Source organism: Aethalodelphis obliquidens, unplaced genomic scaffold, assembly GCF_003676395.1.
Source record: "Aethalodelphis obliquidens isolate GAN/ISIS:26980383/991018 unplaced genomic scaffold, ASM367639v1 scaffold19, whole genome shotgun sequence".
Lineage (NCBI taxonomy): Eukaryota > Metazoa > Chordata > Mammalia > Artiodactyla > Delphinidae > Aethalodelphis > Aethalodelphis obliquidens.
The window spans coordinates 7,087,528-7,104,297 of record NW_020837963.1 but is presented as its reverse complement, the minus strand read 5'-3'; the positions used below and the strand labels follow the sequence as shown (position 1 = coordinate 7,104,297).

Here is a 16,770-nt window from a genome sequence, read left to right as displayed (position 1 = left end):
CTCTGGCCCCAGCTCTTCCTCCCACTTCCGGGACCTCTTATGCCAGTGGCCTCAGGTGAGTGGAGTATGTCACTTCTGGAGGTGGTTAATTTCCTCTGGAGTATTCCGGGGGTTCTTCTCACCAGTGTGTGTGTACCGTCACAAGGCACCTTGTAAAAACGGGCAGCGCTCAGGCCCTCCACTCCCTGAGACTGATCCTGTAATTATGGAGCAGGCCTGGGGCTTAAAACAAGCACTCTGGGGGATTCTGATGTAGGAGGCCCAGCCAAAGAATGCTTTGCTTTCTCTGCACCAAACATGGAGATGAGCCCTGATGACCCGAGACTGAACTAGATCACAGTTTTTATCTTGTGCTGCGGAGGCGGTGGGAGGTGGTGAGCCCTATGCTTTTCTTTCATTTTTATTAAAACTATTCTTATTTATTTATTTATTTGGCTGCGCCGGGTCTTAGTTGTGGCATGCGTATGGGATCTAGTTCCCCGACCAGGAATCGCAAACCCCAGCCCCCTGCATTGGGAGTGCGGAGTCTCAAACACTGCGCCACCAGGGAAGTCCCCCCCTGTGTTTTTCTAACCACACGCTGAATCTCCCAAGCAAGGCGCTCAACCCTCATGTACTTTGCTCTGCTTGAGAGCCTTCCATGACCTTAACTTCTAGATGTGCCTTTTAAGAAGTGACAAGGCAGGATGCTTGGCTTCTGAGGCCTGGGGAAGTGGCCTTGGGCGGCTAAAGCCCTCAGCTGCTGTGCTAATACTGCAAGAGAAGGCCCGTGTGAGGAACAGGAAACCACGTTTGCTTTCCTTCCCAATGGAGAGAAGCTTCAGGCATGATTTTCTTATGCCTCAGAACAGGGCCACCAGCTGTTTTTTAATGAGGTCTGTGCCCCCCTTGGTGAGTGACCATCAGCTTGAGGGAACTTTGCTTCTTCTAAGCTCCCCATACCCCACTGTCCGGGGCCCATCGGCTCTGATCCAGAGCGTTCAACCTGGGGAGTGGCAGGTTCCATTGATACAGAAGCTTGTGTCCAGAAATTCCCCAGAAAGAAACAGCCAAGCATGTTTTCTGCCTGTGTGATTTTTTTAAAACTTCTTGTTCTGGAGAGGAATCGCATAGTAATGCTGGTTTCTTTCTGTTAATGCATTGGTTCTCAAAGTGTGGTCCCCAGACCAGGAACATCCCAGCATCACCTGGGAGCTTGTTACAAATGCAAATTATTGGGTCCTGCTTCAGATGTACAGAATCAGAAACTCTGGGGACTGGGTGTGGGAATCTGTGTTTTAACGAGTCCTTCAGGTGATTCTGATGCAGACTCGGGTGTGTGAACCACTGGCTTAATGTAAAGTGTATGGGAACACCTTTTCACTCAAAGAAAATCTTGCTAGTTAGTGGGAGTGCAATTTTCTGGGGTGGGTGGGTGGGTTGGGCTCCCTCATTTCCATGGTGAGGGGAGGTCTGCAGGCCAGAGATGGAGAAGAAATAGAGAATGCGGCTCTGGGGTAAAAAGGTGTATTTATGGTTCTCTTGAGTGTCTTCTGACCAAGGGAGCATGACCTAAACCTGCTGGCGGGGGAGAGGCACAGAGATGATGGAGAAACCAAATCCCCATGTACCTCCAGGTCAAACAGAGTCAAATGTTCCAAAGCACAGCTGTTTAACAGGACTGGGCTCTATCCGTAACTTGCATTAAATAAGTTCCAAACTCCAGTAAAATCAGCGTGGCCAACCTGCCCTTGTTTGCCCAGGACTTTCCTGGTCTTAGCACTGAAAGTCCCATGTCCCAGGAAAGCCTTCAGGGCCAAGCTCCAGTGTGTGTTTTTTGCACACCACCAATCAGTTCTCCAGTTCTCGGTGGATACTGACTGGGTGTCCTACATTTCAGTTCAATTCACTTCAATTCAACTCAGACACTATCCACTTGAAAATAGCGTGAGATCCCACAGGTTAAGGGCTCAGTCCCCATAATTTAGAGGCCAATCACAAGTCCACGTTGTCACCTGTGCTTGTGACCAACATGCTAAAGATTGAAGGTTCCCACAACCCTGTCCCTGGGTTCGATTAATTTGCTAGAGCAGCTCATAAAACTCAGAGGAACATTTTACTTCCTGAATCACTTGTTTATTATAGAAGGATGTAACTCAGCAACAGCCAGATGGAAGAGATGCATAGGGCAAGACATGGGGAGAGGGCAAGGAGCCTCCATGGCCTCTCCAGGTGCACAATTCTCCCTAAATCTCCATGTGGTCACCAATCCGGAAGCTCTCTATCCTTTTGGTTTTTTTGTAGAGGCCTCATTACTTAGGCACGATTGCTTAAATCATTCACCACTGGTTACTGAACTCAATCTCTAGCCCTCCTCTCCTCCCAGGAGAAGAGGGGGTGAGACTGAAATTTCCAACCATCTAATTACAGGATTGGTTCCCCTGGCAGTCAGCCCCCACCCTTAGGAGACCTAGGGTCACTTCATTAATATAATAGAAGATACCTTTAATCACTTAGGAAATTCCAAGGGTTTTGTGCCAGGAATGGGGACAAAGACCAAATATATATTTCTTATTATAAATCACAATATCACAGGGACAAAACAAGATGATTGGTCACTGGTCACAGTGGCGCAGTGGTTGCGCAGAAAACATGCTTGGCTGTTTCTTTCTGCGGAATTTCTGGACACAACCTTCTGTATCAATGGAACCTGCCACTCCCCAGGTTGAACGCTCTGGATCAGAGCCAATGGGCGCCGGACAGTGGGTATGGGGAGCTTAGAAGAAGCAAAGTTCCCTCAAGCTGATGGTCACTCACCAAGGGGGGCACAGACCTCATTAAAAAACAGCTGGTGGCCCTGTTCTGAGGCATAAGAAAATCATGCCTGAAGCTTCTCTCCATTGGGAAGGAAAGCAAACGTGGTTTCCTGTTCCTCACACGGGCCTTCTCTCGCAGTATTAGCACAGCAGCTGGCGCAGTGGTTGAGAGTCCGCCTACTGATGTAGGGGACGCGGGTTCGTGCCCCGGTCCGGGAAGATCCCACATGACGCGGAGCGGCTGGGCCCGTGAGCCATGGCCGCTGAGCCTGCGCGTCCGGAGCCTGTGCTCCGCAAGGGGAGGGCCAACAGCGGTAAGGGCCCGGCGACCCAAAAAAAAAAAAAAAAAAAAAAAAAAGTGCTAATCAAACCCATAATGGCATACCGCTGTACACCCACTAGGCCGAATGTAATAATAATAATTTTAAAAACTGGAAAATAACAACAGTTGGTGATGTGGGGAAACTGGAACCCTTGCACATTGCAGCCACTGTGGAAAACAGTTTGGCGGTTCCTCAAAAAGTTAAACGTAGAATCACCATATGTCTCAGCAATTCCATTCCTGGGTATATACCCAAAGAATTGAAAGCAGATACCAAACACTTGCACACCATTGTTCATAGAAGCTCTATTCACAATACCCAGAAGGTGAAAACGACCCAGGTGTCTAACAACAGATGAATGGATAAACATATGTGGCTTATCCATATGATGAAATACTGTCCGGACCTAAAAAGGAATGAAGTACCCATACATGCTACAACACGGATGAACCTCAAAAACGTCATGCCAAGAGAAAGAAGCCAGACACAAAAGTCATAATATTATTTGATTTCCATTTATATTAAATATTCAGAATAGGTAATCCATAGAGACAGAGAGCCAATTAATGGGACTGGGGAGAGGGCAGAATGGGTAGTGATTTTTTAATGGGTATGGGGTGTTTTTTTGGGGTAATGAAAAAGTTTTAGGACCAGATAAATGTGGTGGTTGCACAATGTTGTTAAAATAGCTAATTGTATGTTACATGGATTTCATCTCGGAAAAAAAAAAAATCAGTGGTTCACTCTTATCTACAAAATACAATTAAAACTAAACTCTTTAGCAGTCAGTCCTTCACAGCAGGCCTTTAATTACTTCCTGTAGCCTTATCTTTTACCACTCTCCTATTTTAACTGTTATTACTACCACTACCATGATACTACATAGAATCCCATTAGAATCCCAATGTGTGAAATACGCTCTGCCTCTCCATTAAAGCTCACCCACATGCAGTGGAACGTCTCTACCAGTTCTTCCAGCCCACAGTCCTCTCTTATCTCTTGGAGCTCCTAACTTTTCATCCTTTAAAGTGTGGTACTTGGGACCCGGCAGCATTGGTGTCACCTGGGAGCTTATAAGAACGGAAAAATCTGGAGCCCCCGCCCGAAACCCACTAAGTCCAAACCTGCATTTTAACAAGTTCCTCTGATGATTCAAGTGCACATTAAAGTCTGAGACGCACTGGTTTACTTTAGTGGGTCTCAAGTCAGGCTGTAGATCAGAATCACTTTGCAAGCTGTATTTATTTATAATGTATATTTTAAATAATATATACACATGGAAAAATTACAAATTCTATATCTCGTAAACAAAGAACAAACAGCATTGCTCTGGCCATTCGGGTTTTGTGTTTCCATACGAATTGTTAAGTTTTTTGTTCTAATTCTGTGAAGAGTGTCATTGGTAGTTTGATAGGGATTGCATTGTATCTGTAGATTGCTTTGGGTAGTATAGTCATTTTCACAATATTGATTCTTCCAATCCAAGAACATGGTATGTTTCTCCCTCTGTTTATGTCATCTTTGATTTCTTTCACTGATATTTTATAGTTTTCTGAGTACAAGTCTTTTGCCTCCTTAGGCAGATTTATTCCTAGGTATTTTATTCTTTTTGTTGCAGTGGTAAATGGGAATGTTTCCTTAATTTCTCTTTCTGATTTTTCATTGTTGGTGTATAGGAATGCCAGAGATATCTGTGCATTAATTTTGTATCCTGCAACCTTACCAAATTCATTGATTAGTTCTAGTAGTTTTCTGGTGGCATCTTTAGGATTTTCTAGGTATAGTATCATGTCTTTGGCAAACAGTGACAGTTTTATTTCTTCTTTTCCAATTTGGATTCCTTTTACTTCTTTTTCTTCTCTGATTGCTGTGGCTAGGACTTCCAAAACTATGTTGAATAAGAGTGGACATCCTTGTCTTGTTCCTGATCTTAATGGAAATGCTTTCAGTTTTTCACCATTGAGTATGATGCTTGCTGTGGGTTTGTCATATATGGCCTTTATTATGTTGAGGTAAGTTCCCTCTATGCCTACTTTCTGGAGTTTTTTTTTATCATAAGTGGGGGTTGAATTTTGTCAGTAGCTTTTTCTGCATGTATTGAGATGATCATATGGGTTTTATCCTTAAGTTTGTTAATACAGTGTATCACACTGATTGATTTGTGTATAGAAGAATCCTTGCATTCCTGGGATAAACCCCACTTGATCACGGTGTATGATCCCTTTAACGTGTTGTTGGATTCTGTTTGCCAGTATTTTGTTGAGGATTTTTGCATCTATGTTCATCAGTGATATTGGCCTGTAGTTTTCTTTCTTTGTGACATCCTTGTCTGGTTTTGGTATCAGGGTGATGGTGGCCTTGTAGAATGAGTTTGGGAGTGTTCCTCCCTCTGCTATATTTTGGAAGAGTTTGAGAAGGATATGTGTTAGCTCTTCTCTAAATGTTTGATAGAATTTGCCTGTGAAGCCATCTGGTCCTGGACTTTTGTTTGTTGGAAGATTTTAAATTACAGTTTCAATTTCATTACTTGTGATAGGTCTGTTTATATATTCTAATTCTTCCTGGTTCAGTCTTAGAAAATTGTACCTTTCCAAGAATTTGTCCATTTCTTTGTGGCTGTCCATTTTATTGGCTTATAGTTGTTTGTAGTAGTTTCTTATAATCCTTTGTATTTCTGCAGTGTCAGTTGTGATTTCCCCTTTTTCATTTCTAATTCTATTGATTTGTGTCCTCTCCCTTTTTTTCTTGATGAATCGGGCTAAGGGTTTATCAATTTTGTTTATCTTCTCCAAGAACCAACTTTTAGTTTTATTGATTTTTGCTATTGTTTTCTTCGTTTCTATTTCATTTACTTCTGCTCTGATCTTTATAATTTCTTTCCTTCTACTTATTTTGGGTTTTCTTTGTTCTTCTTTCTCTAGTTGTTTTAAGTGTAGGGTTAGATTGTTTATTTGAGATTTTTCTTGTTTCTTGAGGTGAGATTGTATTGCTATAAACTTCCTTCTTAGAACTGCTTTTGCTTCGTCCCATAGGTTTTGGGTTGTCATGTTTTCACTGTCATTTGTTTCTATGTTTTTAAAAATTTCTTCATTGATTTCTTCAGTGATCTCTTGGTTTTTTAGTTGCACACTGTTTAGCCTCCATGTATTTGTGTTTTTTACAGGTTTTTTCCTGTAATTGGTTTCCAGTCTCATAGCATTGTGGTCAGAAAAGATGCTTGATATGATTTCAATTTTCTTAAATTTTCTGAGGCTTGATTTGTGACCCAAGATGTGATCTATCGTGGAGAATGTTCCATGTGCACTTGAAAGAAAGTGTATTCTGCCACTTTTGGGTGGGATGTTCTATAAATATCAATTAGATCTAACTGGTCTATTGTGTCATTTAAAGCTTGTGTTTCCTTATTTATTTTCTGTTTGAATGAATTGTCCATGGGTGTAAATGGGGTGTTAAAGCCCCTACTATTATTGTGTTACTGTCGATTTCTCCTTTCATGGTTGTAAGCATTTGCCTTATGTATTGAGGTGCTCCTATGTTGGGTGCATAAACATTTATAATTGTTATATCTTCTTCTTGGATTGATCCTTTGATCATTATGTAGTATCTCTCCTTATCTCTCGTAACGGTCTTTATTTTAAAGTCTATTTTATCTGATACAAGTATTGCTACTCCAGCTTTCTTTTGAGTTCCAGGTGCATGGAATATCTTTTTTAATCCATTCACTTTCAGTCTGTATGTGTCCGTAGGTCTGAAATGGATCTCTTGTAGACAGCATATATATGGGTCTTGTTTTTTGTGGGTTTTTTTTGGTTTTTTTTGCGATACGCGGGCCTCTCACTGTTGTGGCCTCTCCCGTTGTGGAGCACAGGCTCCAGACGCACAGGCTCAGCGGTCATGGCTCACGGGCCCAGCCGCTCCGCGGCATGTGGGATCTTCCCGGACGGGGGCATGAACCCGTGTACCCTGCATCGGCAGGCAGACTCTCAACCACTGTGCCACCAGGGAAGCCCATGGGTCTTGTTTTTGTATCCATTCAGCCAGTCTGTTTTGTTTGGGGCATTTAATCCATTTACATTCAAGGTTATTATTGGTATGTGTGTTTCTATTACCATTTTCTTAATTGTTTTGGGTTTGTTTTTGTGGGTCTCTTGAGAAAGAAAAACAGAGCTGGAGGAATCAGGCTCCTGGACTTCAAACTATACTACAAAGCTACAGTAATCAAGACAGTATGGTACTGGCACAAAAACAGAAATATAGATCAATGGTACAGGATAGAATGCCCAGAGATAAACCCACGCACATATGGGCACCTAATCTATGACAAAGGAGGCAAGAACATGCAATGGAGAAAAGACAGCCTCTTCAATAAGTGGTGCTGGGAAAACTGGACAGCTACATGTAAAAGAATGAAATTAAAACACTACCTAACACCATGCACAAATGTAAACTCCAAATGGATTAAAGACTTAAATGTAAGACCAGACACTATAAAACTCTTAGAAGAAAACATAGGAAGAAACACTCTTTGACATAAACCACAGCAAGATCTTTTTTGACCCACCTCCTAGAGTAACAGAAATAAAAACAAAAATAAATAAATGGGACTTAATTAAATGTAAAAGCTTTTGCACAGCAAAGAAAAGCATAAGCAAGACAAAAAGACAACCCTCAGAATGGGAGAAAATATTTGCAAATGAAACAACAGACAAAGAATTAATCTCCAAAATATACAAACAGCTCATGGAGCTCAATAGCAAAAAAAACAAACAAACAATACAGTTAAAAAATGAGTGGAAGACCTAAATAGACATTTTACCAAGGAAGACATATGGATGGCCAAGAGGCACATGAAAAGCTGCTCAACATCACTAATTATTAGAGAAATGCAAATCAAAGCTACAATGAGGTATCACCTCATGCCAGTCAGAATGGCCATTATCAAAAAATCTAGAAACAATAAATGCTGGAAAGGGTGTGATGAAAAGGGAACCCTCCTGCACTGTTGGTGGGAATGTAAATTGATACAACCACTATGGAGAACAGTATGGAGGTTCCTTAAAAAACTAAAAATAGAACTACCACATGACCCAGCAATCCCACTACTGGGCATATACCCTGAGAAAACCATAATTCAAAAAGAGGCATGTACCACAATGTCCATTGCAGCACTATTTACAATAGCCAGGACATGGAAGCAACCTAAGTGTCCATCAACAGACGAATGGATAAAGAAGATGTGGCACATATATATAATGGAATATTACTCAGCCATATAAAGAAATGAAATTGAGTTACTTGTAGTGAGGTGATGGACCTAGAGTCTGTCATACAGAGTGAAGTAAGTCAGAAAGAGAAAAACAAATACCATATGCTAACGCATACAGATATGGAATCTAAAAAAAAAAAATGATACTGATGAACCTAGTTGCAGGGCAGGAATAAAGAGGTAGACGTAGAAAATGGACTTGAGGACATGGGGTGGGAGGGCAAAGCTGGGCGAAGTGAGAGTAGCATCGACATATATACACTACCGAATGTAAAATAGTTGGCTGGTGGGAAGCAGCCGCATAGCACAGGGAGATCAGCTCGGTGCTTTGTGACCACCTAGAGGGGTGGAATAAGGAGGGTGGGAGGGAGGTTCAAGAGGGAGGGGATATGGGGATATATGTATACATATAGCTGATTCACTTTGTTATACAGCAGCGACTAACACAACACTGTAAAGCAATTATACTCCAATAAAGATCTATATATAAAAAAAAGAGCATTGCTCACCACTCAGTTCCTCAAGAAATAAGTCCTAACCCACTGCAGTCTTTGACCGACAGTGCACTCTGAGAGGTGTGAGGTGATCCCTCATTGTGGTTTTGGTTTGCGTTTCCCTGATGATCAGTGATGTTGGTGTTGCTCTTTATCTTTTGATGCGACTGTTCCATCTGCTCACCAAGGTGACATCCTGAGGGGGCCTCAGGGATGCGGCTTCTTTACATTCTCACCCTGGCACAGGGCTTTGTGTGACGATGCTTGTTAATGATGAGGCTTCAAAGAGTGTCTGTGGCTCATATGATGATTTGTTCTTTTTTTAGTTCCATGGACCAAACACAGAAAAGAATGCTGGACCAGCCCCTTTGCATCCCCACTGCCCAGCCCAAGAAGAAAAGGACATCAGTGATATCTTTCTTTTCCAAGGTCTGAGACAAATTATTAGGAACAAATGTCCCTGCTCAGCAGCCACTATGTGTACTTGCTCTTCTGCCTTCGTTTGGTTTCTTCCATTCCTTCTACTGAGGTTCCTTCTCCTGAAAAAAAGTTTGATGACAGCTCTTTAAACACAAATAGGATGTTTATATGATAACAAGAAGATGAGTTGGGAAGAATTCAGCTTGCTGCGAACTTAATGATAAAAATATAGAATGAACTGCAGTGAATATTCAGAAATACAGATGAGACTTGGTAATCACCTGAATACCAAATAGGGCTGTGGGTCTCCTCTCCAGCCCCCACCCACTAATAAGGATGGTGAGGAAGCGGTTTGTTCTTGGATCTTGTCTGGATCTTGGTTCTGACCCCAGGACATGTTGGTATGTCCTGTGATGTGCAGAACACCAGGACCTTCCTAGCATCAGGGGTTAAATGCTCTAAAAACCTATCTCTTGCCTTGAAGTTAATTAGAGTTTAGTCCTTTAAGTACGGATTTCTGCATCAGCCACACAGCGCTTCCAATTTGCATTATTTATGCATTTCTTTTCCTAATCTTAATTGCTCAGATGCTCGCATTCTGAGGTAGGACATCCGTCAGGTGCCCTGAAATGCCTGTAGATGTGCTTTGCTAATTGTGTCAAATGCTGTTGAGAGGCTGAGTGAGGTGAGCTCTGAGAATTGACCCTGGGATTTAGCTACACTGGGGGAGAGGGGGTGGGGAGGGGGTATGGATGCCATCAACCTGATTGCAGAAGGTTCAAGGGAGAATGGAGGAGAGCAGCTGAAGAAAGCAAGTATAGACATGTCTTTCAAGCTTTAGCTACGAAGTAGAGCAGAAAAATGGGGAAGGGCTGGGGGAGGGAGAAGGGTCAAGGAATCTCTGCGACAGGAGGAACACAGCTTACCTTGTCCTCTTTAAGGGACCCCTATTCTCAGATCACATCAACACTTCTAAAGCCCCCTTTTCTCAGCTCTGTCACACCCACAACTGCCTAGACACCTCTCTCCATAATGCCCCCAAACCTACCTCAACATTAGCTCTGCATTTTTTTTCTCCACCCCTTTCCCCTTCCTCCATCCATTTCTTCGTTATGTAGATCAAACTAATATATTCCCAGCAAAAACCAGATGTCTTTAGGTGGAGAAATAAGGATTAAAATTGAGCGGGCAACACAGGATTTTCTTTAGAGGGAGGGATTAGGGTTGGCGATGGGTAGGGTGTGACTCTGAACACTCCCAAATCAATACATTTTTGACTCGCCACCCAGGTCTCTTGGAAACTGAGCCTCCAGAAGCAGGAGCCTCTGAAGAATGTGTCTTTCAACTTGGCAGAGAGAGCCTGGGACCCCAGTTTTAAAAAGCGTCATATGGCAATGAGAAGCCTAGGAACTATGGCCTGTGAGACCCCGGACAAGGTAGGAAGGGCAGGGGGCACTCGGCCAGCCCTCACGGCCTGGAGTCCTCAGCACTGGGATGGGGGGCTTCATGTACTAGTTGTCTACTGCTGTGTAACAGTCCATCAGGGGCCTGGCGTTTATTATCTTACAGTTTCCTTGGGTCAGGAGTCCAGGTACCACTTAGCTGCATCCCCTCCTCAAGGTCTTGCAAGGCTGCCATGAAGGTATGGGCCAGACTGCATTCCTTTCTGAAGTTCAGGGTCATCTTCCAAGCTCATGTGGCTGTTGGAAGAATTCATTTCCTTCTAGTTGTAGGACTAAGGTCCTTATTTCCTTGCTGAGTGGCCGCCCTCAGCTCCTTGAGGCCACCCTCTCACAACACGGCAGCTCACTTCTTCACGGCCAGTGGGAGAGTGTCTCCCACTCCTGTCTGCTAGATGGAGTCTCATATAATGTAAGGGAACCATGGGAATGATGTCCGTCACCACTGTCATGTTTGAGAGGCCACAAGCAAGTCACTGGCTCCTTACACACTCAAGGGAAGGAGATTGTACAAAGGCACACGTGACTCATTTGGGGTCATCTTAGGGTCATCACACCTCAGGACCATCAGCCTTGGGAAACAGAGCTGCAGGTAGGATTAACACACAGCTGGACATCACCCTCCAGTGAATTTAATTTTTCTAATCATCAATGCTTGTTTAGTAAAAGATGTTTTCCCCACCTCTTCCTTCAGCATCTGTAAACTTAAGCGACCATTTTGCCTTATCCCCTGTAAAGGTACCCAGTACACCCAGATCACTGGATCGTCCAGGTCCACCACCCTCCTTGACGTGCCCTCCCCAGCCTCACCTACCCATAGGCCATGCTGCAGATTGCTCTCCTTCCAAGACCGAATTGGGCTCTTGGGTTGGTTTAACGGAAGCATTTGTACTTTGCTGAGAGTTGTGGCAGCAGGTGCTGAAGAAAGCCACGGCCTCTTAGTCCAAGTCCCGGGTTATTGGAAGATTAGGAGTGGAGATACTTTTCAACTCATGGGGAGCAACTCCTGTGCTGCTAATGCTTTCCAAACCTTGGTAACAGGTGAGAAAGTATAAAATGATTGTCCTGGACCTGCTGGTGCATGGACTATATGACCCCATGAGTTCTGAAGTCATCCACGAGAACCTGAAGACCCTGACCATCATGCTGGGCAGGATCCAGGGGAAAGGCTCTGGCTCCTTCTTCATAGACATCACCCTTCGGACCAGGACTTTGTTAGATGATGTAAGTGAGACAACGCAGGATGATTCCAGGTTCTTAAAGTCAAATGTGAGCCCTGGTTGGTGTGTTGCTCAGGAAACAAGGCCTCTATTGTTCACTATTTATTAAGAAATCTTGTTGAGAGATTGGTACCGTGCTGGGGGTTATGGACGACATATAAGGACATGTAGGATTTCATCACCGCTCTGCAAGGAGTTTTCACTGTCATGGAGCAGTGAGTACATGTACACTGCTGATGGTGATGCTCATGTGTACTCAATGCTCTCTTATAAACGTAACAGTAAGAGTAGCTTGCACTTAGTGAACCCTTACTGTGTACCAGGCACAGTGCTAGGCAATCTACATGGATTGTCTCATCTAATCTTCCCAATAACCCTGTGAGGCAGGCACTGTTATCTTCACTTTATAGCGGAGGAAACCAAGGCCTAGAAAGGTTAGGTAACTTGCCCACCGTTCACAGAGCCGGTAAGTGGATATGAAGCCAGGCCCTTTGCCCAGGGCCTGCACTCTTAACTGCTGGGTGACAAGGCAGGTAGAGCAAAAAGTGCACAGATACAGAAAACGCGAGGACTGAGAAGCTAATCAGTTAGCTTATCCCAGTTATACACACACACACACACACACATACACACACACACACACACACAGACACACACACACACACACACACACAGAGAAAGATAAGACCTTTAGAACGGGGAACAGAGCGACAGAGAACTTGCATTTACTCACAGAGCGTCTTGCGTGAGTTCCCAACACCTAATTCCCCGGGAGTAACCCAGCGAAAGCGAGGTGCCTGCCACTCACGGGAGGAAGAGAAACCTCGAAATTATAAAACTTGGAGCATATAGAGGAGCTGCTGGGACATTTGCCTCTCCTTCCGCTCAGAGAGGCAGAGAGGCCTTTGCTCTGGGATGTAAACCGGCCCTCTCTGGGGCTGGGAGAGGAAGGTCTCTACTCCACCTCCCTGGCATATAAGCAGATATCTCCGGGCAAGCGTCTCTAAATCTCTCTGGAGGCGTCATCTTAATGGCCAGGGCTTGTTTGCCATGCAAGTATTTTTTAAACCCAGGTCGACTGTAGTGTTTGATCAGGAACTCCTTGTCATGGTGAAACCGGGGAATACTCGTGGGGAGCTGTTTCTGACAGTTTGTATCCCTGTCATAGAGTTCTTCGCTGCCTGCCTGGGCTGTGCCCCATCACATGATTGTCAGACTCCCAGGGGGACAGGCAACCCCTTACACATCTCTGTACATCTCACAGCATTAGGGTCATGCTTCAGGTAGAGTTAGGTCTCAATAAGTGCTAGTTGAATTGAATTAAACACATACAATTAAACACATACACACACACACACACACACACACACGTAGAACAGTGAAGAAAGTGCAACACGAAAGCAGTTTCTGTATGTGTCATGTGTGCTAAAAAATTGTTTTAAATACTTCAGAAGATGATCAGTGGTCTCCACTCTTGCTGAGTGTCTGTGACCCCCATTTCTAGGTGAGGAGGACTGTCCCAGACCAGTCCCTTCTGGTTCACTTGGAGCTGGACAAGATCAAGAAACACTGATATAAAAATCCCTTCACCATGAGTCAGGAGGCTGAGTTGCTACCCTGGTTCGCTGTTCCCTGATGGTGTGACTCTAGGTGAATCACTGAAATGCCCTGAGCCTCTGTCTCCCTAACTGGGCAGGGAGATACTCGGACCAGACAGCTCCCCTGGGAGAGGGAGGAAGGGCCGAAGCCACTGACTTGCAGTCAGGGACAAACCAGCGAATCAGACCCAAAGCAGGGAGAGCTGGCAGGGCGTCAGGGAAGAAACAGAATTGTTATTTCTGCTGCAGGTGGGAGAAACTCAGACCAGGGTAAAGAGAGATGGCCTGGCAAACATGCTGGAAGTAGTAAGCAGGGGATGGGTCGAATGAATTAGGGTGCAGCCCAAAAAAATCCCTTTACGTATTGACGTGGAAAGAGCTCCAAGAGAGAATGGTGAAAAATCAAGGTGTATAACAGTGGGATGGTCCACATCCATTGGTTTAAAAATGTGGGAAAGGGCTATGTAATATATATTTCATTTTTTTCTTCTTTATTTTTTGGAGGAATCACACAAAATTTATGACTTTGTGGGGAGGGAAATTTGGTGGCGGGTGGAGAGGTGTAGGAAGGGAGACTTACTTTTTTATAAACCTTTTTGGTTATTTTGAATTTCGAACCAAGTAAATATAATCAATCTCCAAAATGTTAATGAAGAAAAAAGCTGGGAAGCTGGAAGTAGCACCAGTGAGCCCCCAGTCTAACCCTCTCGTCTGCTGAAGAAGAGGTTCACTGAAGACTCAGCCCGTCTCCGCTCTGTCCCGGAGCCCGGCTGGCTGAGTGCCATAGACTGGATCTGATGTCCCACCTGTAACATGCAGCAAGGGACCAGGGCTGTGCTGTTCTCTGATGCAGCTGCCTTTTGGCATTGACCCGAGGTTTCTTGTTCTGTTCGCGGGGCACCCACAGGAGAATGACAGCCTGAGATACTCGGCCTTTGTCTTGTTTGGGCAACTGGCTGCCTTTGCTGGGCGGAAGTGGAAGAGATTTTTCACCCGTCAGGTGAAGCCGACTTAGGATTCTCTCCTGAGCCATTTACAGGATAGGAATCCCCAGGTTGCCAAGGTGAGTCCGTGACTCTAGCCAGCAGCATGAAACCTCAATGCCATTCCTCAAGGGAGTTGGAATGCAGCCCTGCCGCGTGGAGATGCCAGGCCCTCAGTTCCTGCCAGTTCAGTTACGGACACTCAGCCGCGTATCCATGTGAATCCTGGAGAAAGTGCCTCGTCGATGGCTAATCTCTCTCTGAGCAGGAGTGTTGTTTTCCATTTGCTCTTGCCCCACTTGCCCGGTCCCAGCACCTGTCAAATGCCAGATACACTCAGGTTAATGGTGGGGTGGGGGCAGGGAGGTGCTGCTTGCTCCGTGGGGCACCACCTCCCATCAGAGGAGATTTATTCATATCAGTTAGCTTTTGTCACTGCACCTGGTACAGATTTCCCACCCTTGGCTTCTTAGTTTCCTATGAAGCTTTTGTGTTATTCTTGGAGAAAATGTGTCCTAACCAGGTTGGATCAACCTCAGGGCTGCTTTGGAGCAGGTGAGTGTTTCAAAACCACCAGGAGCAAAGTTTCCACCAAATCACCTGCCTTCTTTAAGGTCACGCATGAGGGAGGGCGAGAGAGAGAGGGAGAGAAAGGTTGAGATTGAATTTAGGAATCCAGCACTACTTTTGATGAGACAATAAGGGCTGTGATAAAGTGTAAAGCTTTGCCCTCCCCACCAGCCCCAAAGTATAGACATGGTCGTTTTATAAGCATAAATCCTTTAAGATTCAAGTTTTCAAACTTCCTGGAAGTTACTTTCACTCTTAGTGGCCCCCAGACCACAGATTGGGTGCAACACTTTTCCTTGCTTGGGATTATAAAACTCTCTAACATTTCTGACAATAAGATGGTAATATTATTTCTCTCAGGCTTGCAAAACAACTTTTCGAGCCTGTTCTCCGTATCTGAGACAAAGGAAGGACTACAGCTTCCAGAGTGAAGAGGACCAAAGGAACCCTAAACTCTGCCGGCAGCTGGTGAGTGAGCAAAGGGCAGGAGAGGTTCTCCCAGGTTCCTTGCCCTCCCAGTGTTAATGCAGAAGGTGGCTGGGCACATCAGGGAGTTACCCCCTTAAAACGACTCAGACCAAGTATGTTTCAACTGTAATTGACCCATAATGCGATGTAAATGGCAAAACACCCAGAGGATTATGCATAAAATATATTGGCAGTTCCAGCTTAGATCGTTGGGTGAAATATATTGGCTGTTTAGATCATCATTTGGATAATGATGCCTCCTCCGCTGAGAATCTGAAGATTGTTTATCCTCATGCTCTGCCTTTGACAACTGTCTGCTCGTTCTAGAGTCAAGGAGGTTTACTGACTTCCTTCCTCACGTGTCCCTTTGCCAATTTCTTTCAGAGCCACTATCATCCAGAGCTCCTGCAGTTCTTCTATGCAAACAAAATCCTGTAAACACAGAGCAGCAGGGAAATGGTTCCAGTGAACACATTGCTGGGGGCTGATATTCCCCCTTTTAACTCTTTGGATACTTCTGCTGCTTCTTGTGATTATGATAGAAAAGGGGGTGTTGGGAGAGCAATTGATGGCAAAAAATAATACTGTGGAATTGTATAATTACACCCAAAGTACATTCTAAATAGCTTTTATATGTCTCATTTTCTCCCCACAGAAATTTGATGAGAAGGTGCATGCTTTAAAACATTTAAAGTATATGTAGATTCAGTGCTTATTTCTCAGCTATTTTCTTCTTAAGGATATCTCTGTCACCAATTTTTATTTTTAATTTTACTTTTAATTTCTAAGGCTTAGGAGAATAACTGCTACCTGAAGTGTTTGTTTTTTTTTAATCTGCTATTGATACTTTGGCATTTGCTATTAATACCTTTTTTTTTTTTTTTTTTTTTGCGGTACTCCGGCCTCTCACTGTTGTGGCCTCTCCCATCGCGGAGCACAGGCTCCGGAGGCTCAGACTCAGTGGCCATGGCTCACAGGCCCAGCTGCTCTGCGGCATGTGGGATCTTCCCGGACTGGGGCACGAACCCGTGTCCCCTGCATCGGCAGGCGGACTCTCAACCACTGTGCCACCAGGGAAGCCCAACACCTTTTCTTGGCGAGACCTATTTAAAGTTGGCCAAGGTACCAAGACATTGGTGTGGAGGGGGATCATTGGCTTCTCATCATCTTCAA

General features: G+C 44.4%; 1 protein-coding gene across 1 annotated transcript in view; it reads left to right on the top strand.

Annotated features, from left to right (window-relative positions):
- MRO (maestro) overlaps positions 1 to 16,562 on the top strand; it is a 50,968-nt gene extending 34,406 nt beyond the window's left edge. Inside the window, 6 exon segments of the mRNA XM_027118859.1 lie at positions 9,205 to 9,307; positions 10,588 to 10,734; positions 11,800 to 11,982; positions 14,484 to 14,639; positions 15,490 to 15,597; positions 15,982 to 16,562. Coding sequence (XP_026974660.1) covers positions 9,209 to 9,307; positions 10,588 to 10,734; positions 11,800 to 11,982; positions 14,484 to 14,639; positions 15,490 to 15,597; positions 15,982 to 16,035 — 747 coding nt within the window. The 5' untranslated portion in view covers positions 9,205 to 9,208 and the 3' untranslated portion in view covers positions 16,036 to 16,562.
- The last annotated feature ends 208 nt before the right edge of the window (positions 16,563 to 16,770 follow it).